Genomic DNA, 26,395 nt, shown 5'->3' on the forward strand with positions numbered 1-26,395 from the left:
GAACTCCTAGAGTTGGACCTCTGGTCTAGAACTCCCAGTTACAATTATGAACCATAAATTGCCAGATCTAAATAGGCAGCAATTTAGGTTCACAATACTGTTGAATATACAAAGGAACAGCCCACACGGAGCTCTGAGTCTCTTGGTGTCTTTTGCTGTGGGCTAAAGTCCCCTGGTGAGGTCTAAACTTCAAAAGTGGCCTCAAATTGGAAATGTTCCATAGGAAAGGTCAGCAGTAAATATTGACCCCAGATCAATTGTTTCTGTTTAAGTTCCAGGCTGCCCCAACAAGTGAGAGCAGCTAGGTCACATTTGACAAAGACAGTGCTCTTAGGAAGACTTGCTATCCTGAAGCCTGACAGAGACAATCTCCCTGGTTCTGAGTTAAACCTCTTCTTCCCACAATGGAGAGGAGGGTGCTGAAGGTATTGGTTGTGTTTGCTCTTGCAGTGGACTACTGGGCTTGCTCAGGTAAGGAACTCAACACCAGGGCCACATGGTCTTAGTGATGCACAGTTACCCTGTCTTATCTCACTGTGGCCATGTGCTGTGTGTCCAGGGTTCCCGGTGTACAACTACGATCCACACTCCCTGCAGGAGGCCCTCAAGGCCTCTGTGGCAAAAGTGAATTCTCAGGACCTGAGTCCATACCTGTTTCGGGCATTCCAAAGTTCATTGAAAAGGGTAAGTGTGAGGTAAAGCCTCTCTGTTCTTTGCACTTCTGTATTTCCTTTGGTTAGGGTCTTAGACAGAATTTTTTTATTATTCCAGTTGAAAAAGATAATAGCTAGTCATCTCCCACTGACTTTTTGGACACAGAAAGGATTTAATTACCAGTTTTGTCCTGAGATTCTTAAAGCTGCTTTAGACAACTGATTCTTCTGCAGTGTTCTCCCTTCTGACCTTGTCTTCTGTTTCTCTGCACCTGCCTTTGAATCTGAAGTCCTCAGGGGTCCTCTGGCCACTTTTTTTTTTATTATTAAGAACTACTCCTTATCAGAAATGAACCTCGTTTCTAATTTACTAATTCTGCTCTGAATACTTACAGGAAAAAAATGCCGACTTTTGAGCCAAAGGAATCCATGTTCCTTTGTCAAATTGATAGTGTTCTGTTTCCTGATAGCCTGGGGACCTAGGGAAGAAAAAAATTTCTTGAGCTTTCACTAAGTCTGTCAAAAGCAAAGGGAAAATATAGGGACACCCTTCAGAGGAAATGAGAAACAGGGAGCAAGTCCCCCCACTCCTTCCTGTCCCCCAAGTAATCACTGCCTACTTATCTTTTTAATGAGAGAGAGGAAAAGAAAAACCCTCAGGCAAATTTAGGGTACGGTGAGAGGTGGGGGAGGTTCCATTAAGGTAGGAGCCATAGGAACTGAAACTGTGCAACTAGATTTATTGGAGTAAAATAGAGCAAGGTCAGGCACCCTGACCTGCCTGCTCCTTTTCCTTTCTCCTTTGCGTCCCCTCCACAGTTCACACTTATCTTGTTCTCCCTGCTACTCACATACAGTCTCCAGACAGGACATGTTTATCTTGACCATACTTTGCAGAAACTAGCTCCAAATTCTAAGCAAATAATTGAATTATCTCAGTTGCTTCTTCTAATTGGATCATAGGTCATGAAGACTTTGAGTTGTGCCTTAGTTAGGGGTCCATCCCAGGACCTGGCTGTCAGGGTCAGAGTAATGTTGTTTAAACCTAGATGTGACAGGGGAGACCCTGAGGTAGGTGGGATCAGCTGCCTAGCCATAGGCCAGACTGTTTGTGGAGAGTAGGGCGTCAGAATGAAGAACTGTCTTCCTAGCTGGGAGTATTGGCCTCTAAATACCAGTGGCCATTTTGTTTGACGAGACCCTCTTGCATTGTGGTGAGAACCATGTCCTCTGGCCAAGCTTGTAGATGAACTGTGAAAATCAACTTGTGATTTAGCTATTGCTCACTGCATAGCAAAGTTAGTAATTCAGTGAGTGAGCACATGAGCACAGATTCTGAGAGACTGTGGAAGTCTGGCCTGTGGAGATGAGCTCGTGTGAGGCATGGCCATCATAGCACGTGTACCATCTGTCAGGTGCACACAGGCCTGAGCCTAGGGGTATGTCTTAAAGATAAGCATGTGTACAGGTGATGCATGTGATCCTTACAAGTACATGAATATGAGGCACCTCCCTGTCTCAAGCCCGTGGGTCTCCTGTTTGCAAGTCTTCCTGTCCTTGCTTGCCTCCAGTCTTTCTTGAATATTCTCTCATTGGTCAAGCTACTTTCGCCATGCCCTATTCTTGAACATCCATTTATTTTCCTCCCCTTATAGGGAAGACCTTCTCCTTTGATCTTTCCTGGTGTATTTCTTTCTTCTTGGAGCTGTTTCACATTTTGCTTTATGTTGTGTGTATTAACCATGTCTTTTACAAATACACTATAGATGACCCCAAATGTACCAATTTTCTCCATCCTTATTGAGATGGGGATAGGATGGGGATACATCAAGATGCAAAGTCCTCAGGAGAGAATTGAGTGAACAGAGCACTGGCACAGACAGTACAAATAATTCACAAAAAAATTGAATAAGAAACATTGGAAAAATATTTAACCTCTCTAACCTCCAAAAAATCAGAATTAAAATAATAAGGTAGAGAGGAAGAACAGTGAGGTGAAAATAAATCTCAAACACTGCTGGAGAGAGTATAACTTGGCAAAAATTTTCTTCAAAGAGCAATTTGGAAATATGTGCTAAGTGTATTTGCAAACACGTCCAGCATTAAAATTAGCAAATATATTAAAGTTTGTATAATTTCACTTCTAGGAAGACCTGGACCAAATGCTGTGAGACTTGATTTCAAGTCTCTATCTCTTGGACTCCAAGTTTAGAAAAGGACAAGAAAGGGTTGCGCTGCATGACTTCAGCAGTGATGGCTTCCTTGCTCCAACTTTTACATTAGCTTCACTTAGACTTTCTCAGCGGACATGAGTGTAGAAAGAAAAGGTGGACTCAGGCCCTGTGCTGGGGACAAGCAGTGAAAAATAGAAACCAGATGAGGTTGGGTGTTCATGGAACTCACATTCTACTGGGGAAAAAGGGGAAGGAGGGAATGGGTGCTGACAGATAGATGATGATGGTAGATAGATAGATAGATGGATAGAGCTCACTTCGGAGTGGTGAGTGCAGTGGAGAAGACAAAGCAGGTTGACAGGTGGATGAGCCAAGACTGAGGCAGTAGTCAGATGGCAAAAGTCTCCACTGAAGCCATCATATTTGCGTTCATTTAATTGACAAGAAGTTCCAGCCAGGGGAAGACCTTTGGAGGAAGTACCAGAGAGTGCTGGGCAGAACAAGTAGGAGGGCACCAAAGCACAGAAAACAAACAAACAAACAAACTTAAGAGCAAGTCTGGCTAGGGTCACTTGAGCAAGAGAGAAAGAAGAAGGAATGGAGAGGTAGGCAGGAGTTGACATGGCTGGGTCATGACTTTGAGGAGCTGGGAGGACAGGAGGCCTTCAAGGAGGTTTCAAACAGAGAATACATTTACATTTGCAGACAATCTCTGTTTTACTCAGCAGGGGCTGCTATAACAAATTACCATAGACCGGATGGCTTCACACAACAGAGATCTATTTCTCATGGTTCTTTAGGCTAGAAATCACAGATCAAAATTTTAACCATGACAAGTTTGTGGTTAGAACTATCTTCTGGGTTGCATATGGTCAACTTCTCATTGCATTCTCACATGGCAGAGAGAGAAGTAAGCTAGCTTTCTGGCCTCTGTTATAGGACACTAATCACATTCATGAGGGCTCCACCCTCATGACCTAATCACCTCCCAAAGACTCTGCCTCCAAATGCCATCTCACTGGGATTAGGATTTCAACATATAAAATTGAGGGGTGGTGAATCATTCAGTCCATTGTACTTTCTCTAGTACAATGTGTGGAGGGGGAGTACAAGGGAGGAAGCCAAGACTGATGAGATCCTGGTGTTGAATCCAGGTAAACGTAGTCTTAGTCTGTATCCTAGTCCATTTTCTCTTGCTATAACAGGTACCTGACACCTAGTAATTTATAAAGAAAAGAGGTTTATGTAGCTGATACTTCTAGAACTGAGAAGCCCACAAGCATGGTGCTGTCATTTGTTCAGTTTCTGGTGAGAGCTTTCTTGCTGCATTATTACATGGTGGAGAGTGTCACACAGCAACACAGAGCAAACATGCCGGAGAGAGCTGTCTTTTATAACTCCAACAATAACCCATTACTTTATGAAGTGATTGATCCACTCATGAGGGCAGAGCTGTCATTATCTGATCACCTCACAAAAGGTCCTGACTCTCAATACCACTGTGTGGGAAAACAAATTTCAAGAACCTGAGCATTTGGAGGACACATTCAAACACAGAAATCCACTTTCTGTTGCTGAAACAGAACACCTGAGATTAAGCAATTTATAAAAAAAAGAAGTTTATTTGGGCTTATGTTTCTGGAGGTTAGGAAGTTTAAGAGCATGGTGACAGAGAGGGTCCCATGCTGCGTCAAGAGGAAGGCAAAGTGGGCAGGTGAAGAAGAGGCCAAATACAAAGTGTGCCCTACTTGTGAAAAACCCATTTTCATAACTAACCCAGTACCACGTGAGCAAGAACTCACTCACTATCACAGGACGTACCCATCTCACAAGAAAGGCACTAATTTATTCATGAGAGCTCCATCCTCATGACCAAACATTTCCCAATAAGCCCCACCTCCCAATGCTGAGACGTTGAGAAATTAAAGTTCCAAAAGTGAACATCAACTTAAATATTAATAACAAAAGACTGTACTGTAAAATAGGTACAGTGTATATAGGGGGGTACTTGTGGGGGGGGTGAAGGAAGGAGATTAAGGTGAGGGTATATGGTAGATGGACTTCTTATACCTATATGAAATAGAACAAAGAAACCTCTTGCAATTGCTTTAAGTGGGGGTGGGGAGGTGTTTTGGGGATAGATGACTAATGTACAATATAAGCCTAATCGGAATTGTCACTATGAATTCCCTATTATTTGGATATGACTACATCCTAATAGAAATTTTATAATAAAAAAAAGTTCCAACAGGTATGTCATATGATAGAGCAGAGATGGTAACTGGTTCTCATTGGGGGTGGAGTGGATGGGAGGAGTGGGTGGATTTGGGGAACATTGGAGGCAACCACAGGATATTTAGGATCTGTTGTGCCCATCCAAGCTCATTTTTGTCCATTATTACCCATTATCTTCTTTTGGGGGTTTTGGTTTTCTATATTATTCTTAAGTATTTCAGAGATAACCATCTATTTCTGGTCTTTACCCATTGTCCAGCATTGGGATTTGTTAGAGAAACAGAACCAATAGGGTCATACATGTGTGCATGCATATGTGTAAGTGTTGTGGGGGGGGACTTAAGAAACTGTCAGATCCCAAGGGCTCTGCCATCATGAATACACTGATGCTCCTATGGAGGCATTGAGTTAGTTATTGCAGGATGGGTTCCTGATAAAAAGGTGGGTTGGCTCCCTTCCCCCTTTCTCGCATGTGCTCTTTTGCCATGTGATACCTTCTGCCAAGTTATGATGCAGCAGGAAGTTCTTACCAGATATAGCCCTTAACTGAGGGCTTCCCAGCCTCCAGAACTGTATGAAATAAATCTCTGTTCTGTATAAATAGTCTAGCTTCAGATAAAATAGATTAAGACAGAAAATAGGTAACCAAGATAGAGACTTTTGTTGTAATAAACACCTGAAAATGTGAAAGCTGCTTTGTAACTGGGTGATGGGTAGAGCATGGAGGAGCGGCCTAGAGAAAGCCTAGATTTCTCTGAATGGAGCATTCTGGGAAGCTTTGGTAGGGGCTCAGAGGAAGAGAAGAGACAGGGAGTATAGCCTAAATCTCCTTAGGGTTTACTGAAGTGGTTGTAAGCACAATGCTGAGGTCTCAGTCAGAAATAAAGAACAACACACTGGAAATGGGAGTAAACGCCACCCTTGTTCTATATTGCTGCAAAAACCTTGGTTGAGTCATGTCCATTTCCTGGGACTTTGAGGAATGCAGAACTTAGAGTGACAAAATAGCCGGGCATCGTGGTGCATGCCTGTCATCCCAGCACTAGGCAGGAGGATCTTGAGTTTGAGATCCATGGCTGCTTTGGCCATATACAGTAAAATGAGAGAAAAGAGAACTGACTTAAGTATGGAGCTTATGATGAAAACGGAAGCAAAACAGAGAGATTTTGAAACTCCCAGCCTGGTCATGGAAGATATGAAAAGATAGACTAAGGGAGAGAATACCAGTGGTGTGGCCAAGAGACTGTCTAAAGGGATCAGTATGGGTAAAGAGAAGCCTGGGTTGAGTCTCTTCCATCTAAGCACCTTCCCAAGGGCTATCATGAATTGTGTGAAACCCCTTCTCTCCAGCATTGCAGTAAATGGTTCTCCCCTGTTCATGTTTGCTCCAGCAACATGGTTCAGACTTCTCCCTGCCCCAGGGCATTGGCTCTGCTTTTTCCTCACATGATGGGTTTCTTCCCACCCTTCAAGTGTGTCAGCTTAAATTTTCCTTCTTCTAGAGGATTTGTCTGGCACTTTCTCTAATGTAGCTATATTCTGTCCCACCACCATTACCGTGTTGTTGCAACTGGAACTGTCTGGAATGGGTTTTCAGCTTTCTTCCATGCATTTTTGGTGTGGCACCCACTGTAGAATCCCAGCTGCCTGGCATTTTCCCCACTCGACCTCTGGTGTTGCACATGTAGTGAACACGTGATAAGTCATAACACCTCTGTGTTTTCAGAGCTTCCAGATTTGTCAGGAAGTTTGGGAGACTTCCCCAGCACCCCACCCTTGGTGGAAAGAAGTAGAGAGTCATGCAAATATCATCATAGCTCAGAACCACTCAAGCAGGAGCCAGGGCTGGAAAATGCTGTGCAGCTGAGATGCACTTGTTGCTCCATTACCGATCCCAGGAATTATTAAGAAATTATGGAGCTTCTGTTTAGGAAAACAACACTTAAGACTCCATCTGGTTGATTCTCATTATTTGTGGTAGTTCTGTTGTTCAAAATTGCCGTAAACATTGAATGTGTGAATACAGAGTCATTGCTCCCAGGAGAAATACAGGGATAGGTTCCTACAAGTCTTGGCTTATGGCATTTTTGTTGACCAATCAATACGCAACCTTGTTTTTGTGGGTTCCTGTTCAAAGATACCTAATCTAATGTGCAGTGTAGATTCATTATCACTGAGCACACAGACAAGGACACCAGGATTCCTGTCTAAAGGAAACTTATCCAACATTGTATTTTTTCTCCATAAGGTGCTTCCCACTATTCTTGACCTTAAGAATACTGGGAAGCTCTTTAGTCTTAGCTGGGGGAGGGGAGAGGGAAGATGAAATTATCAGTGAAAATCACAAAAATGCCAAAAACATGGTGCTAAATAGACCAGCATGTTTGCAGAATGGGAGCTGAAACCAGAAGCAGAGCATCTCCCTGTTTGGCCTCTGGTGAAAACGTGCACGATGGCAACTTAAACTTTCTGCCACTGCATGTGTCCTTGAATGACTGCAAGAATTCTGTGAGTATTAATTTTGGAATTGTGTATAAAGTTTATGAGTAGACAAATTTGCAAGCATAGAATCCATGAATACTGAGGGTGAATTGTTAAAGTAAATCTTTAGATACAATACTGGCCTTGGAGTTAGAATACCTTCCGTCTTTCTTTGTTTCTTTGTCTCTCTCTCTCTCTCTCTCTCTCTCCCTTCATCCCTCCCTTCCTTCCTTGTTTTGAGACAGGATCTTGCTATATAGCCCAGGCTGACCTCAAATTCATCTCCCTTCTGCTTCAGCCTCTCAAGGGCTGGAATTATAGGCATGTACCACAGTGCCCAGTTTCCCTGGTTTCATTTTTGTCAATACTGAATGACTGGTAAATCAGTTTTTCTCTCTGGTCTTTAGAATAAAGGCACACTACCAGGCTCATTGCTAAGATAACTTACAGTTTGCATGGCGGATGATTCTGTAGATGTCTTCTCTTTGGGTAGAGAGAATCATGTCTAACATCATAAACTTCAGAAACACATCTACTGAAAACTGATGCTTTGTTTTTGTGAAGGTCAATGTCCTGGATGAGGACAACTTGATCATGAATTTAGAGTTCACCGTTCGAGAAACTACATGCTTGAGAGATTCCAAAGAAGATCCATCTACCTGTGCCTTCCAAAGGGGCTACTACGTGGTAGGTGTGGCAGAGGTCCTGGGCTAGGAAACTACCACAAGAATCCCACTTCTTCCCTGACCAGAGTGCATTTGGACTCATAGAGGGAGACTGACCACTGCCTGGCTGGCTTTCAGCCACAAACTAAATGTGTCACTACCGTGTTTCCTGGCACAGGCGGTGTTGAGGATATCCATTCTTGAGCCCTGGAACCTGTGGTCCTGGCTGACTCTTTAATCCCTGGTGCCCCTGCTTCCTGCTCTTTAAATTATGACTGGATTTATATCAGATAAAGTAGATACAAAGAGGTCTATATCAAAGAAAAATCCAGACTCATTTCAGATTGTTGTAAATGGATGTAAAACGTGAACTATGCTTGTGGCCTGTGTCACGTTATTTTGTAGTTGGCCGTCCCGTGGTATGTCTCCCTTAGTAGTTCAGGCTCCATGAGTTCAGGAACATGGCAGGTTCATTCCTGTATCATGTCTGTTCATTTCTGTCAGAATAGAGTCTGACATTTGGTCACTCTCTGTGGGCAGGAGTCCCCTCTGGTCAAGGCAACACCATGCATCCAGAATTTTCCTCCCATGGGGTTCATTCAGATGTATGACTTCAGTGATTGTTTCGTTATTTATTTAATGAAACTTTTCACTGAGCCGCTCTGTCTTACAAGGACCCGAGTGTCACCAGCATCTGCTTCTAACAAAATCTGAGGACATAGTTCTGTGGGGCCTTCACCAGTTGCTGATGTTATTCAGATGACAATGGATTCAAGGCAACCCCTCAGTGCTCACAAAGGGATTGCAAGTTTTCCCTAGAGACTTGCAAGGTACCAAAACCTGAGAGACATCTAAATGTCTCATTTGTCTCTGTGTAGTTTTTGAGAAATTTTCATTTTGGAAAGTTGAGCTGTCTCTGTGATTCTTTTCCTTTCTTTTGGCATCTCTTTGTCAAGCCCCACAGCACGGCCCAATCTTTTGTGCAGGGGCTACTCCCCTACACGATGCTGGAGGTGACTGAACATTTTGTTTCGTCTTTTCCAGCCAACAGCTGCTTGCAGAAGCACTGTGCAGCTGTCTGCCGAGCAGGTGCAAGGTGTGTGGGTTCACTGCCGCTGGTCCTCCACGTCTGAGTCTTATAGCAGCGAAGAGGTATGATCAGGGGATGTTGCCTTGTGGAGAGCACATCTTAGGGTCCGTGTGGATCTGTGAAAAGCCAACTGGTTTGATAGGGTAGCTGGATCATCACCCAAGAGTTGTTCGCAGAACTGCTTACATAGCTGGATTCTCCCAGGGGTTCCCCAGTCTCATTTTCTATCTTCTACTTCTCCCAGTCTCCTCTCGTTCTCTCCCCACCCTGAGCTTTGGGACATGATTTTAAAATGATAATAAGCAAATCTTCAAAGCTTTAGAACTAAGAAAGTGGTTGTGTGGAGAGAAGAGGGGTATTTTTGTTGGACCAGTGTTCAAGACTATTTACCAGATGTGCAGTCTAGGTCAGGTTACTTATTAACCTTCACTTCACCCTTAAGAACCACAGCTTGTCATCTGTTAACCTAATAAAGACTGCCTTACAGGTTGTTGAGAGAATTGAGCAAGTCGATGAACATGAAACATCTGCTCCCATGTTTAGAATATAATAGATACTCCGTTAATGGTAGAATCCTTTTTCTCTCTAATTGCATTAGAAGTAATTTACAATAATGGTATGAAATTAATTATATTTATTTCTGGATTGAAATTATTCTACATTATTTAACTGCTTTTCTTGCTAGACTGTGTTTCCTGAGCTCTGCTCTGGGACGTTTGTCTTTATCAGCTTAGGACAATATTTGATGCCTGGTAGATGCTCCCTAAAGACTTGTTGAATGAATAGAAAACTAGGGAAGAAATGGCCGTGAATACAGTGTGAAAAGAAAGCCACTTGACTCTAAACTAGGGATAAAAATATCAGTTATGTTATTGTTCATTCATAATTGGATAATACTTTTGACAGATATTTAAAATTTCTTCAACCATTTTGTAGCTAAATCTAACAACTTTCTCTACATCCTCTATTTTTATTCAGTTTTTCAAGATGTTATTCTATACTGAAAATTACATTAAAAGTGTAAAATTTCCACTTCAAGAACTACACATAAAAGTTAATGTCCCCATGTTATTACCACAATCACACCTTAACTATTTTGCATGAGGTCCATTTTAGAATTAGGAAGGCGTAAAACCAATGGCTGGGGATTGAGGTGGATAAAACACCATTAGGAGTGAAATAATGAAAACACAGGCATAAGGCTACCAGGTAGGGTGATGTTGAACAATACCAGGCCAAGACAGCCTTCTGGGTCATATCCAACATTTCTGGCTTTCTTCTAATGAGAGGAAGGGCCTTGGGTCTGGGTTGGGGGTAGAGTCAGATGAAGAATGGACTGGGACAGGGAAGAGTGGACATGGAGCGCTAGGAGCCGGGCAGAAGAGGTGAGAATGCTAGGGCCTGGTAGTGAATGTGGGGAGAAATAGTTTCTACCTCATTCTATGACCTTCTACACAGTTGACATTAATTTAACAAATGGCCACTTAATGTAGCCCTCTTTCATTTTGGATTAGGAAAGTTGATTCTTATTATACCTTGCATAAGTCTGCTGCAAGTTTCCAACCACATGGGGAAGCCCACTCCCTCTTCTTTTCTCTTCTCTTTCAAGTTTTATGCTCTGATGTTATTATGTTAGCCCCTAGGAAAAACTGAAATAAATTCCAAGGTGCTTGTCCTTAAAGATTAAGCAATAATAAAAAATTATGAAAAATTAAAAAGAAAATAATTCCACAAAATAAAGAATTCTACAGCTTCAAAGAAAAAGAAGAAAACAGGTAGACATTTTAAAGTAACTCTTAGGAACTCTGAAATGGACTTCTTTCTTAAATAAATTTTTAATTGATATAATAACTATAATAATAATATAGGGTATGATGTGATTTTTAACCTATTTATACATTATAGAAATATTTCTCATGTGAAACAAAAAATTAGGAAGTAGTGGTTAACCACTTTTAGTGAAATACATAGTGACATCTCAACCATGAAAGATAATTTACTTGGATAAATTTAGTCATAGAACAAATAAATCATTGTTGGAAGTATAAAATAGAAGAAATGAAGCTAAGAAAGTTCCAGAATATTGAAAATAAAGACCACTTGAAAAACATGTAGAATACAGAAGAATTTCCATAGTGAGGAACATAGTATCAACAAAGATGGAAGCCATGAAAAATAAGGCCAAAAATCCAAATTATGACTGATCAAGTGAAAATAACTCAAGCAAGAAATAATCTAGTAAGGACACAAAGAGAGAAACTGTCCTGAATATGAAAAGTCTGAACTTCCCATTACATAATTTAAAAAATATTGAGAAAATAAATATTTAAATTTGCCAACAGTCTCCTCTCCTTTAAAACAACAGATATTTGAATTATGGGTAGTTTGTACTTTTTTTTTATTCTGAAAGGGGAGCATGCAGAGGAGGAAAGGTGCCTTTGTGGTGCAGAAGCATGAGCTCCACCATGTGACGGTGCCATCTGTCATACGTGTGGTGCCAATGTGGGCACCTGAGTTTTCTTTTAGTCTGCAGCTTCCACCCAGTGGATGGAGCAAGGTTTCAGCCAAGAGTCAACACAGTCCAAAAGAGAGAAACTGAGGAAGAATAACAGCAGGAATTCTCAGCTCAGGAGAGGAATAAATTTACTGCTTTCCATTTCAAAAGACAGGAGTCCAAGAAGGAGTCTAAACCAAGAAGAAGTCTAAGTCAAAACGGGATAATTCCTGGATCACATTTCCAGAAAGGAAAAGGAGATGAATTCATGGATGCCTCCATTTAGGAATCTTCAACACCACGCACCATCTTCTCCTTCTTCCCCTCTTTCCACTCCTTCTCCTCCTCCTAATTTCATCTCCTTATACTCCTCCCCCTCGTCGTCTTCCTTCTATTGTCTCTCCCTCTCCCTCCTTCCTGTACCTCTTCCTCCCATTGCCGTGAGCTTTGTTCTTGCATCAGGAAATAAAGCCACAGCTACTCCACATTGACATCCCCTGAACTTAGAAGGAAAAGGAAACATTTATTTTTTATTTCCAGTTGTAGTAAGTGAAATTTCTTGGCATTGTTGTTAGCAGGCTTTGTTCATGTGCCCCTCATATGTATATATATATATATGTATAGTTCTTTGTTGCTTATTAATTTAACTGTAAATATTTACCATGCACAACATGATGTTTTGTATGGTACCAGGAGTCAACCCCAGGGTCTCACACATGTAAAACACACTGTACCACTGAACTATGTCCCCAGCCCCCCCTTTCTTTGGTATTGGGGGTCACCCTCAGGCCTTGGACATGCTAGGCAGGCACTGTATCCACCCCACAGCACGGTGTTTTGCTATCCTGTGTTTTTAAGCAACACCTTGTGGAGATACAATTCCCAACCATACAATTCACCTTTCAATGTACAGAGTTCAGTGACTTTTCTGTATGTCCACAGGGCTGTCAAGCTGCCACCACTATCGTCACCCTGAAAAGAGACTCCTGGTTTGAGTCATTCCCTATTGCTCGTTAGAACCAGGGAGCTGCTTTCTGTGTCTGTGGACTGCCCATCCTGTCCATTTCATAAATGGAGCCATGTAATATGTGTTTTTTGTGACTGCCTATTGCACTTCATACAACGCTTTGTGGGTTCATATATGCCCCAGGATCTTGAACATGTTTACATGTGACGTGTGAAAAGGACTGGAAGGTACACCATTCCTTTTTAGTCAAATGACTGTCCAGTGTGTGGATATGGCACATTTGACCTATCCACTTGTTATTTGATAAACATTGGATCACTTCCCCTCTTTGGCTGTTGAAGAATGATGTCATGAGCATTCATGTCACAATTTTGGGTGGATATATTTTTAGATTTATTGGAAGTGAAATTGCTGGATCTTATGTAACTTTTTTTTTAAACTTTTTGAGCAATAACCAAACCGTTTCCAATAGCAGCTTACATTCCTACCAATAATGCATGAGAGTTTCAATCCCAGGCCTCGAACACACAGTAGGCATGTGTTCTCTCACTTGGGCCACTTTTGTTTTCACTTTGGTTCTGAGAAGGTCTTGCTAACTTTGTTCAGGCTGGCCTTGAACTCATGATCCTCTTGCTTCCACCTCCTGAGCAAGCTGGAATTACAGATGTGCACTGCCAGGCCCGCCTCTCGTCTAGTGGGTGTGAAGTGGTATTTCATTGTAGTTTATTTGCATTTTCCTATTGGCTAATGATTGGCCATTTGTAAATGTTTTTGGAGAATTGTCTATTCAGATCCTTTCCCCATGTTTTAATGAGGGTACTTATGTTTTTATGGCTGAGTTATTTGCAATTTTTCCTCCACTTTGTGTGTCTTTTCACTTTCTTAATGATGCTCTTTGTTAAGTTTGTTAAGTTCTTTTGTCATTTGTGTGGCCTACATTTACAATCCGTTTTGATTTAATTTTTGTACACAGTGTGAGGAAGGGCTCCAACAGTACTCTTTCACTTATGGTATCCAGTGGTATCAGTGTTTCCTTTCTTTCCTTTTCTTTTTTGAGGTGGGGGGAGTACTGGGATTTGAACTCCAGGCTTTGTGCTTGTTTGGCAGACACTCTACCATTTGAGTCACACATCCATGCTCCCTTCGTTCCTTTCTTCCTCCCTTCCTTTCTCCCTCCTTCCTTCCTTCCTTCCTTCCTTCCTTCCTTCCTTCCTTCCTTCCTTCCTTCCTTCCTTCCTTCCTTCCTTCCTTCCTTCCTCTCTCTCTCCCTCCCTCCCTTCCTCCCTCCTTCCTCCCTTCCCTTTCTCCCTCCTTCCTTCCTTCCTTTTCTTTCTTTCTCACAATATCTTGTTACATAATCTAGGCTGGCCTCAGACTTTCCATCCTCCTGCCGTAATCTTGTAAGTTTGGGGCTTACAGGCATGTACCACCATGCTGGGCTTACCTATGCTTTCTTAAAAATACATGTTTGATATCATATAGTTATTAAACATAGTATATATCCTTATTTATTGAAGTGTATTGTCATAAGAGTCCTGTAGGTGATACTTACAGGTTTTGCAATACATTTCTTTTCTCTTCTGTCACATGCTGATATGTACTAATGCCTATATTTCTTTAGATGATTTTTGGGGACACAGGAAGAGCCTATATGTGGAGAAACAGTTATCCACTTGGTGAGTTGACAGCTCTTCTCTTTAAATGTTTTCCTTAAAACAACTTCATATTACACTTCTTTGTGAGTGAGTCATTTAAAACTAGAAATAACTACATATAAACTTTGAACAATTCCAGTGATGACACAATGTAAACATTTTAGTTTGCTTTTGCTCCTTTCTTCTCACTATTCATTTAGATATTTCTTTATATTTCTATAGACCTTTCCATATATGATCCCTCTTGATAGTCCCAACACCTCTGCATATCAGCAGGGTCAATATTGATTTTCCCCATGCTTGAACCAAACATTTGTTCCCTCCTGGTGCACTGCATATGTTATCGAGCAGGTGTACAGTACGGTGTAGCTGGGAGAATCAGGACTTGCCCTCACCTGACTGGTTGAGGCTGAACTCTGTAATCCTCAAGTCATATGAGTAGAGCTGACCACGTCAGAGTGTCTTCGTTGGGAGAGGAAGGAGGCTCTTTTTCTTCTTCCTTGTATAATATCTAATCTGAAATGGGACTGGGTTACTGTTCTATAGTTTAGGAGCCATTTTTTTATGTTTCTAGTGACTTTTCATATTAGTGCTGATGGCAGCAAAATTCTTTGGTGATCCGCCATTTCTTTGCCTAAGAAGCTTATTTGTGGCATTGGTCACACAATCACAGAACATTCTGGAACTGGGAGGAGAGGTCTAGTCTTACGGCTGTTACTGTGTTTCAGGTCCCGTTCCTGACCCATCAAGAAATGAGCAATTTGACGATCGTGGTAAGTGGTCTGTTTCTTTCCAGAGGACACCATCAGACCCTTTTCTGATCAACCTAGCCTGCGCTGAATCCACGGCATAGGAATCAAACCCCGAAAGACAAAGTAGTTTAAGTGAAAATCAAGAAGAATAGGAATGTACGAACTTGTTTTGCAAGTCATTAAAAAGGTAACTTTGAGTCACTGACTCACTCAGGGGTCACCAGGAATCTAGCTATGAAGTCCAGCCACGAGATCCGCACCTGGAGCATTTTCTGAGCAGCCACTTCTGATTGTCTCTTTTCGATGCCATTTGGGTGGTCTGGGCACCTCCTGGGTGTGAGTGACCCAGGTTCTTGGCTAATTGAACAAAGAATTTGAAAAATGCTCAGAAGTAGCAAGCAAGGCATGGATTCATTGGAAGTGGAGCTACACTCCCGCAGATGGGGCCAACCTGAATTTAAGGTCCAAAGGGAGTTGAGAGGGGATTTTGAGAGGATCATCCCTCTTATGATGGACAGCTTTGATTTGCAGGAGAATGTTAGGTAACTTGTTTTTGGCTGTGCATTTCCTTACCCATAATGCATTCCAATATAATTACATGCATGAGATGCATTATATATGTATGAAGCTTTAAGTGTGTGTGTGCGGGGGGAGTGTCTCAAAAGGTCACCTGAGGACAGGTTCCCCAGCCTGTAGCACATATGCTAGCTCCAGGACTTTCTCCTCTGCCCAAACATCCTCCCTTATGCAGTGGTCACCGAGCTGGCCACAGAGGGGATTCCAAGGATGTTCCCAGTCGGATGCCTCCTTAAGGGAGCATGTCCTAGGCAGGACTTTTTGTGACATTTTATCTGGTCAGTCTCCATCCCATCTTGACCATCCTGTACTTTCCTATTCTCTTTGCCAGATTCGACCAAACCACTCCGTAAGTGGGTGCATCTGGCTCTTTCGTCTCTTCCCTTTAAGACAGTCTTCTCATTCAACCTTCGTAATGGCTCTGAAAGCCAGGTGTGTTTAGCTTATTCAGGTAAAGCAGTGAGTAGCTACTCAGGATATTAATCAGCAGGCATAAAATGCTCATCCCAATTTCCCTCCCCAGCCCACACACCCATCCTAAGAGGTGGTATTGTGTTCTCACCCATTTTGTAGGTGAGCAAACCAAGGCTGGGTGAGCTGCTGTAACTTGCTCGAGGCTGCAGTGCCAACAACCCAGGCTGTCCATGGCAGAGGCAGGACTTGGAGCAGACCTGTCAGAACTGATGGCCTGGGCCTCTCCTGTGCTGCTTCTGGAGCATTTCGAAATCCATTCTGTGCTCAGAGCTCCCCATTTCATTGCATAACCCAGACATGAGTTGCTTGGGGCACTCAGTGTCTCATTTTCATTAGACTCATCTCAATTTATTTGACGTGCCAGGGTTTAAACCTGGAACTTAATTTTTAAGAATACTTAAGTTTTATACCTCTTCTAGGTTGTCACTTTGGGAAAATATACAGTTATTCTGACCACTGTGGAAAATGTTCTTCTGAACATTTCTTTTGGAATTGTCTTCAGAATCTATGGCTTATTCTTTTGAATCTCTGTTGTAGTAGTAAATAGTGACCCTTGGATTTGTTTTGGAAATAGCCAAAAGCTATCAATAGCTACCTATTTCTGTATTGACTTATCCCAAAATGTAGCAGCTTAAAACAGCAAAGATTTATTATCTTATAGTTTCTGGGGATCACGGTCCTAGGAGCAACTTAGCTGGGTGCTTCTGGATCAGAGTCTACTCGAGATTGCAGATAAATTGTTGATGGGGCTACAATGTCAGTTCAAAGTTCTCCCGGGTCCCCAGACCCAGTTTCCAGCTCTCTTACGCAGTTGATGGAAGTGAAGGTCTTGGTTCTTCATAGGGTTTTGGACTGAGGAGTTCAGTTTCTTACCATGTGGACATTTCAACAGGACTCTGTGAGTGTCCTTAAATATGACATTTGGAATCCCCTGGTGACAAGGTTGAGAGAGAGAGAAAGAGGATATGAGAATGAGCAAGCAAGAGAGTACCCGAGTTGAGTCAGAAAGCCTGGTCTTTTTGAACCTAACATGAGACTTGGAAGTGATGTATCATCGTGACTCACATAGACTACTTGGTGCAGTGACAGGGGCTGCCAAAGAATGTGAGCATTAGGAGGCCATCTTGGAGTCTGTTGCACTGGAAAAATGCCATTTGAGATGAAAAATATTGCACAGATAGGAGTGAGTGTGATCAACTCTTTTATATGTCTCAGAAGGTCTCTCTAAGCCAAATATTAACCACATTTTGGGCCCTGAGAGCATCGTTAATGCAGATGTGCAGTCATCTCAGAGATGGCTTTGAATGTGACAATTTAATTTAATTCAACAAATGTGTGTGACAAGCATGGGGCAGATCCTGTGGAGGACTGAAAGAGAAATGTGACAGTCCCTGCCCTTAAGGGCTTGCAGCCATGGCTGGGACAAATCACATGGGTAGCACAGAGTGGGGAGGAATCAGCTCTGGGGTCCACAGTGTAGCGGAGGACAAGAGGCTGAATCAAAAACAGGTTCAGGTCTTCTCTGGGCTGCATGGGTTCAGGTTGTGCTGGTCACAGTTCTCATTAATTTATAGTCACCTAATTGTTGTCTCAGATTGTGACATGACTGACAGAGCCTCTGTCTCCCTCTTCTGTCTTTAGAGATCACAAGAAGAGGTATTCCTCCTGGAAGTCGAAGGTACCCCAATCAATGGCACAGAACAGGAATAAATACTGGCTTTGAGTGACAGCCTTGAGGTAAGGGAATGTGCTGAAAATACATGCCCTTAGGAATAGAAGGTACTTGGAGCCAATGCCATGCAGCTGGCAACCTCCAAGCCTCTGTACTGTGCTACACAATGTCCCCCTGCCTTTCCACTTTTGCTGGCCTCCTCCAGTTACTGCACTTCAATTGTGGCTTCAAACTCTCGACCCTCAATCTTTTCCCATGGCTCTGTAACTGCTGCCATGGACGTTTAAGAGCAAACAACAGAGAACAGCCCTGTCGTTTGACCCAGGCTCACCCAACCCAGCAACTGCCTTTGCTCTATTCTTTCATCCAGGCTGAGCTCTGTGACATTTCTTGTGAAATCTGAACTAGCTTCCTCTCCTGTACCTATAATCTAAATATCGGTGACCACTTGTATTATCTTCTTAGCCAAATTCTATTCCCTGTTCTGCAGATTTCTCTTTCATCTCTTCCTCTTGCTTAACTTTCACTGTCACTGATGTGTGATTATTTTTGAGTGTGTCACACTCTATCACAAGATCCACGTCCTTATGTCAACTGCCTATCTGATGCAGTTGCCATAGGTCTCCTGTGGGCCCTGAAATTCAACTAACTTCTTGCCAAGCTCTCTTTGTTGGTGACATTGCTCTTCACCTAACTTGTTTAACCTAAAACTCTTGGTGGTGTCACTGATTCTGCTTTGTCCTTTGTCTTTTGGCACCCACAAGAGTCCACTATTGTTCATTTCACCCACACATTTTCTGTTTTCTCTGACGTTGGCCCATCATTACCATATATTACCACTGAATAATTGATTTCGTTCTTGCCTCAGGTCTTGATCCCACACCGTCTGCATTTCTGGCTGTCCTCAGCTTTACTTTGAAACACAGGATTCTCCCTCACTTAAGCCTTTTGGTGCTGGTTTCACCTGTGGGGTGAAGCAGAGGTGTGCAAAAGCCAACACCAAGTCAAGCAGGAGAATAGGTTTCATGTTTTCCCCAGTGCTGGAGGGAGCTGGAGGCTGAAACCCAGTTTATCATACACAGCATCACAGAGTCACCAGTATGTAAATTCCCAGTTACTAGGGATTTGGCAAATGTAGCTAAGTATTTTTGAAGACTCCCAAGTATAAAATGGGCATTGTGAAGGGAATCCTAAGACGTGGATTCAGTCACGTTTATATGCACACATACAAGTTATTAATGAAGCTTGAGTGTTCACACACCTTACAGTTTACACCACACCACTTGCCATCAGTATAAAGCATGGTCATTCAGAATGCCCCAGTGTCATTCACAGTGACCTTACTGATCCAGCTTTGCCCACATCTCTAACTTATCTCTCCCAAGTCCACCTGGCCCCTGAGTTTCAGGGGTACTGACTGACATACTTAGCGCCCCCGGGCATCATCCACTCACTCATCCTGACCAGTCCTGCTGGTCATTCAGGTCTCAGCTCAGCTGTTCACTGCCATCCAAACCACCACCACCAAAGCAGACACACTGATGTCCCTTCTGGACCTCCATGGAACCCTTCACCAAGGGCATGGCAACTGCTGGTTTCCTCTCTGCCCATCATGCTCTCTTACTCCCTGAGACAGAGCTCAAGGACACTCCTCTGCCTTTGTCCCCCAGTGTCTTGCACGTAGCCTGGGACACTCGATACACCCACCCTCTGTAAATACCTTTTGGTGGATGATGGAATCTTTCATTTTGGCTTTTGAGACTCTTTTACCTAAAAATAAAGTTAAACCTAGCATAATTAATTTTTAACCATTTAGAATTTGAAAGAAGTCAATTGACATTTTACTAAAATATAAGAAAAATGCACCAGTGAGGCCGTCTTGGATGAAAGATTTTCATTTTAATTTATGATGTACTCTAAAAATAAAAATCAGTTTCATACTGAGATCAAGAAACTACTCATTATGAAGAAACAGATTCATCATTTTCCTTTTATATAAATGTAAAAAAAATGCTTTGCCTTCTAGAAGCATCTTGGCAGGAGGCAGAGGAAGGGTAGCATTCTCAATGGACTGGATGAGTTTTGTTAGTAACATTATTACATTGATGGAGCATACATAATGTATCAAAATATAAATGTGTCATCTGATTTCCAGAAAGAAATTGATGACCTAAGACATGTGTCCTTAAGGCAAAACAGGCTGCAGACTGAATGCTGCAGAGCTGGTTTGGACATTGATTTTGATCGGAGTCCCAGTTATGTCTCTGTCCTCCTGTGACCTTTAGCAGGGCAGGTTTCTACCCTGTGCTCTGAGTTCCCTAGAGTTATAAATTGAAGCTGGCAAGGCCAGCACAGTGGCCCAATTAGGAGGCAGAGCCAGTGGGGTCTGCAATCGTTGTACCTGGCTCTGAACCTGCTCTTTCTCCCTGTAATAGTCACAGCCCTTTTAGCTTCTCAGGACTCACCTTCAAAGCTTTATATTTCTTTCCTCTAGACCAAGAACTCCTTGTCTTTATTATTTTATTTAATACTAAGTAAATATTATTAATGGTATGACTATGTAAAATTATTAACAATATCCTTATCAGCTTCATACTGCTAAGAACAGCATATTGTACTCAATTAGGATGGGAAAAAGGAACGAATTTGTGATTTTCAAATTGTGTGTGACATTTTTCCTATGAGGAGCTCTTTGAACATTGAGACTTTGGCTCATTTATCATGGACTCACCAGATCCTGTCTCAGTCCCTGGAATAAAATAGAAGCTGAGTGTTTCTATGATTTAATGAACACTATTCTAGGATTCTTTCAGGTTTCTAGAAAATGATTTCATATATGAACGGATAGTGAAATGTAATATTTAATAAAAGAGCTCTGAAATTGTTTCTTGATTGAACTCTAAAATACAGAACATCAGAACCTGACTCTCATGTTGAAAGGAGTCTGTTTGAGAGCACTGCACTTTCTTGTTCTTTTGTAGCAGGAGCTGTTTTGACTTCCCAGTTATGGGGCAGGAGACGCTCATCCTCTGAGCCATGGAAACATGAGTGACTTATCTTCCTTTATGTGGCTATGCTGATTTCTGTAAACTATGCCCAAGAGCAGCTCTGATTGAAGCCTTGGTGGAAAGAATCAATCCTGAAATTTCACTATTTGTTTAACTAGTGTTTATCAAATGACTGCTCTGCTCCTGCCCCCTGCACCCAGGAAGATCACAATCTTCAAGTGTGTCTGTGTCTGTATTTGTGCCTTCCACACAGAGCATTGCCCATGTTAACCATGCAACAATCCAAATGAAGACTTATTATCATCTGTGTTTCCTGGATGAGGAGGCAAGGTTCTTAGAGGCCCCTGCTTTCAGAGGCAGTGGCTGGGATTGGAGTTTCACCTAGATTTCTGCTACCAAAGCCCCTCTTTTCCCTTCCTGTGAGGACTCACATCTCTGTGTTTGCAAGATAACTTCAAGGATGATTTGTTTAAGAAATGTTTGTCATATGCTGGGTGGAGCCTCATATGTGCTTGCCAATTGAGATAAAGACTTTGATTGGCAGGGTTAGCAGCAGACCTATCTACCATCACCCATGTGGGAGGTCTGGCCCCTAACACCTGGGCTGCTTCTGCAGGCTCCCCCTAGAGATTTCAGTATTCAGGTATCAGACTCATTAGTGAGAACTTCTTGTCCTGATCTCCCATCATAGACCACCCACTAGAAGGAGCAAGACATGTTCCTCCCCCAAGGTGGAAAAGATCCCACCAAGGCTAGAGAGACAGAAACCTGGCTATGTGCTGCTGTTTATTTATGCTTTTCACTGACATTCATTCACTACACATTCCTACTTATTAGCTCACAGGTGCAGTTACTTCTCATGATTTGTGGTAGTTACAGTCTACAAATGTTGCAAACACTCCATGAGTGAATACTGAACCATTGCTCCTATGGGAAATATAGGCTTAGGTGCCTTTGAGACTTTGGTCACATTTTCCTAAAAAAGACCTGTAGACAACCTCATTTTATGTCTGTTTCTGTTTCGATGCCTTATTTAATATATTTTGTCGATTCATTACCTTTGAATGCATGGTCAATAATATCATAACTCATGGCTGAAAGAAGTTTACCTAACACGTGCTTTTTCTCTACAAGGCATATCCCAACCCTACTGAGCTTAGCTACTGAGCACTGTATTTGGAGCCATTTTGAAGAGTAAAATTATCAACAAAAAGCATAAAAATGCAGAAAGCATGACATTAACTAGACCTTGAGAAGGACACTTGTTTTAGCATGAGAAGTGAAACAAGAAGGCAAAGGACAGCCTTATTTGACCTTAGTGAGGAACATGTGAACAGGACAACACAGGATTACTCAAACTTTTTTCACAGTCTGTGCGTGTATGTGTACGGATGAACAAGAAAGCACTATAAGCCTTGATTTGGAAGACACAAATAAATACCAGTGAGCAGGTGAATTCACCTTCATCCCCAGGCCCCTGATGCTGGAGTTCAACATCCCGCCCAGTTCTCCCAAGTGAGGCTTGCCTGTCTTCTCTAGGAGCAATTGTCCTGGGTGGGGAGCAGGGGGGTGGAGAGGGGTGTCCCCAAAGGCAGATGTCTCTGACATCACATTTACCATGTTATATCTGTGTATCTGTCTTCTCCATTAGTTTGTGTTTTTTTCTTTTTCTCCTTCCTTCCTTCCTTCCTTCCTTCCTTCCTTCCTTCCTTCCTTCCTTCCTTCCTTCCTTCCTTCCTTCCTTCCTTCCTTCCTTCCTCCACCCTTCCCTCCCTTTTTCCTTCTTCCTTCTTTCTGTGTCTTTTTGTCTCTTACTCTGTCTCTCTCTCTCCTCTTTCTCTGTCAGGGCTATGTCTTTTTGATCCTTGTAATCCCCAGTAAATGCTCCACACATCCTTGTTCACTGAATGGATTAATTGATGAGGGAGTGCATGGATGCATAACATTTCTGTCTCCTGCCCCATACCCTCAGAAGACTGCAGCCAGCCTACTCAGTTACTGGCTTGATTGGTTCCTTCCTACAACTCTCATACAACTAGCAACTCCTTAGATGAGCCTGAGTCCCACCACCTGGCCAGAGCCTCTCCTCCCTTTCCTTTTTGACACTTGGGCTTCCTTTCTGAGGCTGTGTCTCTGTTTCCTAACTCCATTAAGACTTCCTCCTGTAGGTGTCTCTCACTCCTTTCTTCCAGGAGCTGGGTATTCCAGTCTGTGGTGCCATCTGCAATCTGTTTTTGAGCAGTGCCCAAAGATCTTGGTTCTGGGCATCTAATGCAGGAATGTGAATACAAGCAGTGATGGTCTAATCCTTCCTTCCTTCTCTCTTCTAACAGCAAAGTGCGTGGAGGGAAGAGAAGCTCCCATGAACAAGGATACTTTATGAGTTGTGGGATTTTTCTTTGAATCATCTCCAGTCTATAATAAATGTCTTCCTTTTCCTGTAAGATTCTTTCTTTCATTGCCTGATTTAAAAAAGAATAAAATTAACTACCACATTTTTGGATGAGAAGTTACTGGCATGAGAAAATTGGTATTAGCTAAGGGTTTTAGGAGTCTAGGCTCACAAAGTGACAGTGTTTAGCGTGTTTTAGATGAATTTACAATGGTTATAATTTCCTTGTTACTAGAAAGACAAGCAGCCCCAAGCAGCTGAGTATCAGAAGAGACAGTGTCTCTTTTATGTCTAGCTTCAATGTTGAAAAATCACCCATGGAGCTGCAGGTTCTTTTAGGGCAGCAAAATGATTCTATACAATGCTGTAACATGACATTTTGCATTTGTTAAAACCCATAGAATGTATGAAAACAAAATCTGAACCCTAAAGTAAACTATGGAATTTATTTCATAATAACACACCAACATTGGTTCACCAGTTTTAACAAATGTGCCACAATAATGCAAGGTGTTAATACTGGAGGAAGTCATGTGGGGTGAGGGAGTACTTCTGCACAATTCTTCTGTAAGATTAAAACTTCTCTAAAAATCAAGTTTGTTAATTTAAAAAGTTCATCTGCTGTCTAAGGAGTAAGAAGCATCACAGTCAACCATGGTTACCCCAAAAACCACTTTTGCTTCTTTTCCTTCAAGTTTTGTAATGTAGGAAATCATCAGGAGCAATGAGCATTCTACCAAAGTAGGTATTGGTGGGCAAGTCCCTGAGGGAATGGGCTGTGTTCTCTAAGCTAACTGGTCAGAGGCTTGCCCTAATTGGGACAGCTTTGTGTGGGGCTGATGGAGAAGTGAGAGGATCTGAGACGTGAAAATCCCCAAAACTGATCCTGACCCCTTACTAGGTCTAACATTGGGGACCCACAATGGTTCCCAAGGCTTTGGTGACAGACACTATGCATCTATCTGGGTTGCTGTCAGTCTGTTGAACCTGGATACAGATGTGACTGCAAAATGCTGCTCCAGGAGCAAATAGCTTTACCCACTCAGCTTTTGAGTCAAATTAACTATATCAAATTTATGGATTAATTTAGGGAAAATTGACATCTTTATATTTTTGAGTTTTGCTCTATATGACTAAGAGACACGTTTCTGTTTACTCAAGTCTCCTTTTTATATTACTTAATAGAGATTAATAGTTTGTTTATATGTGTTCTGCATATTTCTTTTTAAATTTGTTTCTTTGCATTATTCTTTTTTATGATTATTAATGAGATCTTTTGTCATTATAATTTGTAATACAAATTGACTAAGCTGTATAGGTTCTGGGCTTGCCTTCCTGGTGAATATTGATATTGTTGCTAAAAGGTTTTCAGTTGCTACTCTTTAAATTACAGGTATACAGCCATAACTTATGCAAATAATATTAATTTTTACTCTCCTTTCCATTCTTTAAAATGGCACTTATTTCTTCTTCCTACTTTCTTTGATGAGCATATTCTAACAGGTATAAGTAACAGTAATATGATAAGTTTCCTTGTTTTGTTCCTTACTTTGACAGCATCCTAAGAAGCATCAAAGTGTTTCAGCAGTAAGTACAATGCCAGCTTATGACTTGGTGTCCGAGGCATCTACATTTGTAATCATAAGATTATGTCTACTCTTCTACTGTTAAGAGTTTGTAACATAAAGATATATTAGCTTTATCTTATTATTGAAGTTGTCTCATTTTCCTTCTTTGATAACAAGTAGGATGAATGAAGTATGCTAGCAAATCACTGGCATTGAGCCATCTTTGCATTCCTGGAAGAACTGCACTTGGTCATGGCTTACTTTTCTGTGAACATGCCCATTTCAGCTAGAATATTTACATCAATGTTCACAAGTAAGAGGGCTGTGTGATTTATTTTTGTGCTACCTTTGCTTGGTTTTAGTAGCAGTGTTGTAAAATCCTTTCTATCTTTACAGTCCCTGTATGAAACCTCCTTCTGCCCCACTCACCCCCAGTACTCTGGGCAAATAAAAGACCTTATCCTCAAACAACTGTGGTTCCAATATGATATTAACTATCTATAAAGTAATTAATTTATATATATTTGCAATTTTCCAATCTTAGAATTTATAGTCTTTCCCAAACATTGTTGCCAACGCATTGCTTCCACTTTCTTCTGCAAAGAACAGTAGTAAAAACACACTAGGTATGAGATGTGTAATCCTCACCTGGCACTGGTCACTGGCTCATGGGAAGGCTGAGGGTGTAGCAATATCTGCTGACAGAGCTGTCTGATGCGTTCTGTAAACATGTGTATGTGGTTTGTGTGAGCCAATGCCACTGCTGAACATGGATGTCTATGCTGCAGCCCAGCCCAGGCCCTCTTAACGCACTGCTTCTCCTCAGGTGCTAGCCAGCCTGTAAGGCTACAACTCAGTTGGTGGGGAAAGTGGGTTCATCAGCTCTGGCCAGCAATAAAGACATCCTGAAGGAGCACAGAGACCACAGGACCCACCTGCTCTGGATCTGTGCCGAGGTGGTTTCTAAACAAACATGATCTAACTCTTTTAGGCTAGAATTTAGGTGAGCAGTTTTCTGTTAAACAAAGCACCCAGATGGAATTTTTTTTTCATTTTTCTTTTATTATTCATATGTGCATACAAGGCTTGGTTCATTTCTCCCCCCTGCCCCCACCCCCTCCCTTACCACCCACTCCACCCCCTCCCTCTTCCCTCCCCAATACCCAGCAGAAACTATTTTGCCCTTATTTCTAATTTTGTTGTAGAGAGAGTATAAGCAATAATAGGAAGGAACAAGGGTTTTTGCTGGTTGAGATAAGGATAGCTATACAGGGCATTGACTCACATTGATTTCCTGTGCGTGGGTGTTACCTTCTAGGTTAATTCTTTTTGTTCTCACCTTTTCTCTAGTTCCTGGTCCCCTTCTCCTATTGGCCTCAGTTGCTTTAAGGTATCTGCTTTAGTTTCTCTGCGTTAAGGGCAACAAATGCTAGCTAGTTTTTTAGGTGTCTTACCTATCCTCACCCCTCCCTTGTGTGCTCTCGCTTTTATCATGTGCTCATAGTCCAGTCCCCTTGTTGTGTTTGCCCTTGACCAGAT

At 42.0% G+C, this 26,395-nt stretch overlaps 1 protein-coding gene across 4 annotated transcripts; it reads left to right on the plus strand.

Annotated features, from left to right (window-relative positions):
* Window positions 1-277: 277 nt before the first annotated feature.
* On the plus strand, window positions 278-23,391 carry Spp2 (secreted phosphoprotein 2). Of its 4 annotated transcripts, none has more exons than XM_074072046.1 (9): window positions 278-471; window positions 560-684; window positions 8,108-8,230; window positions 9,253-9,360; window positions 14,381-14,435; window positions 15,143-15,187; window positions 16,074-16,174; window positions 17,858-17,953; window positions 20,870-21,038. In XM_074072046.1, exons 1-8 carry the CDS (start codon window positions 405-407, stop codon window positions 17,924-17,926), a joined length of 693 nt encoding a protein of 230 aa, XP_073928147.1. In that variant the 5' UTR covers window positions 278-404; the 3' UTR covers window positions 17,927-17,953; window positions 20,870-21,038. The 4 variants fall into 4 exon arrangements, with proteins under 4 accessions (XP_073928147.1, XP_073928146.1, XP_073928149.1 ...); XM_074072045.1 differs by lacking the exon at window positions 20,870-21,038 and adding an exon at window positions 23,230-23,391 and having other exon boundaries at window positions 279-471; XM_074072048.1 differs by lacking the exon at window positions 16,074-16,174 and having other exon boundaries at window positions 281-471.
* The last annotated feature ends 3,004 nt before the right edge of the window (window positions 23,392-26,395 follow it).

Source organism: Castor canadensis, chromosome 4 (assembly GCF_047511655.1).
Source record: "Castor canadensis chromosome 4, mCasCan1.hap1v2, whole genome shotgun sequence".
Lineage (NCBI taxonomy): Eukaryota > Metazoa > Chordata > Mammalia > Rodentia > Castoridae > Castor > Castor canadensis.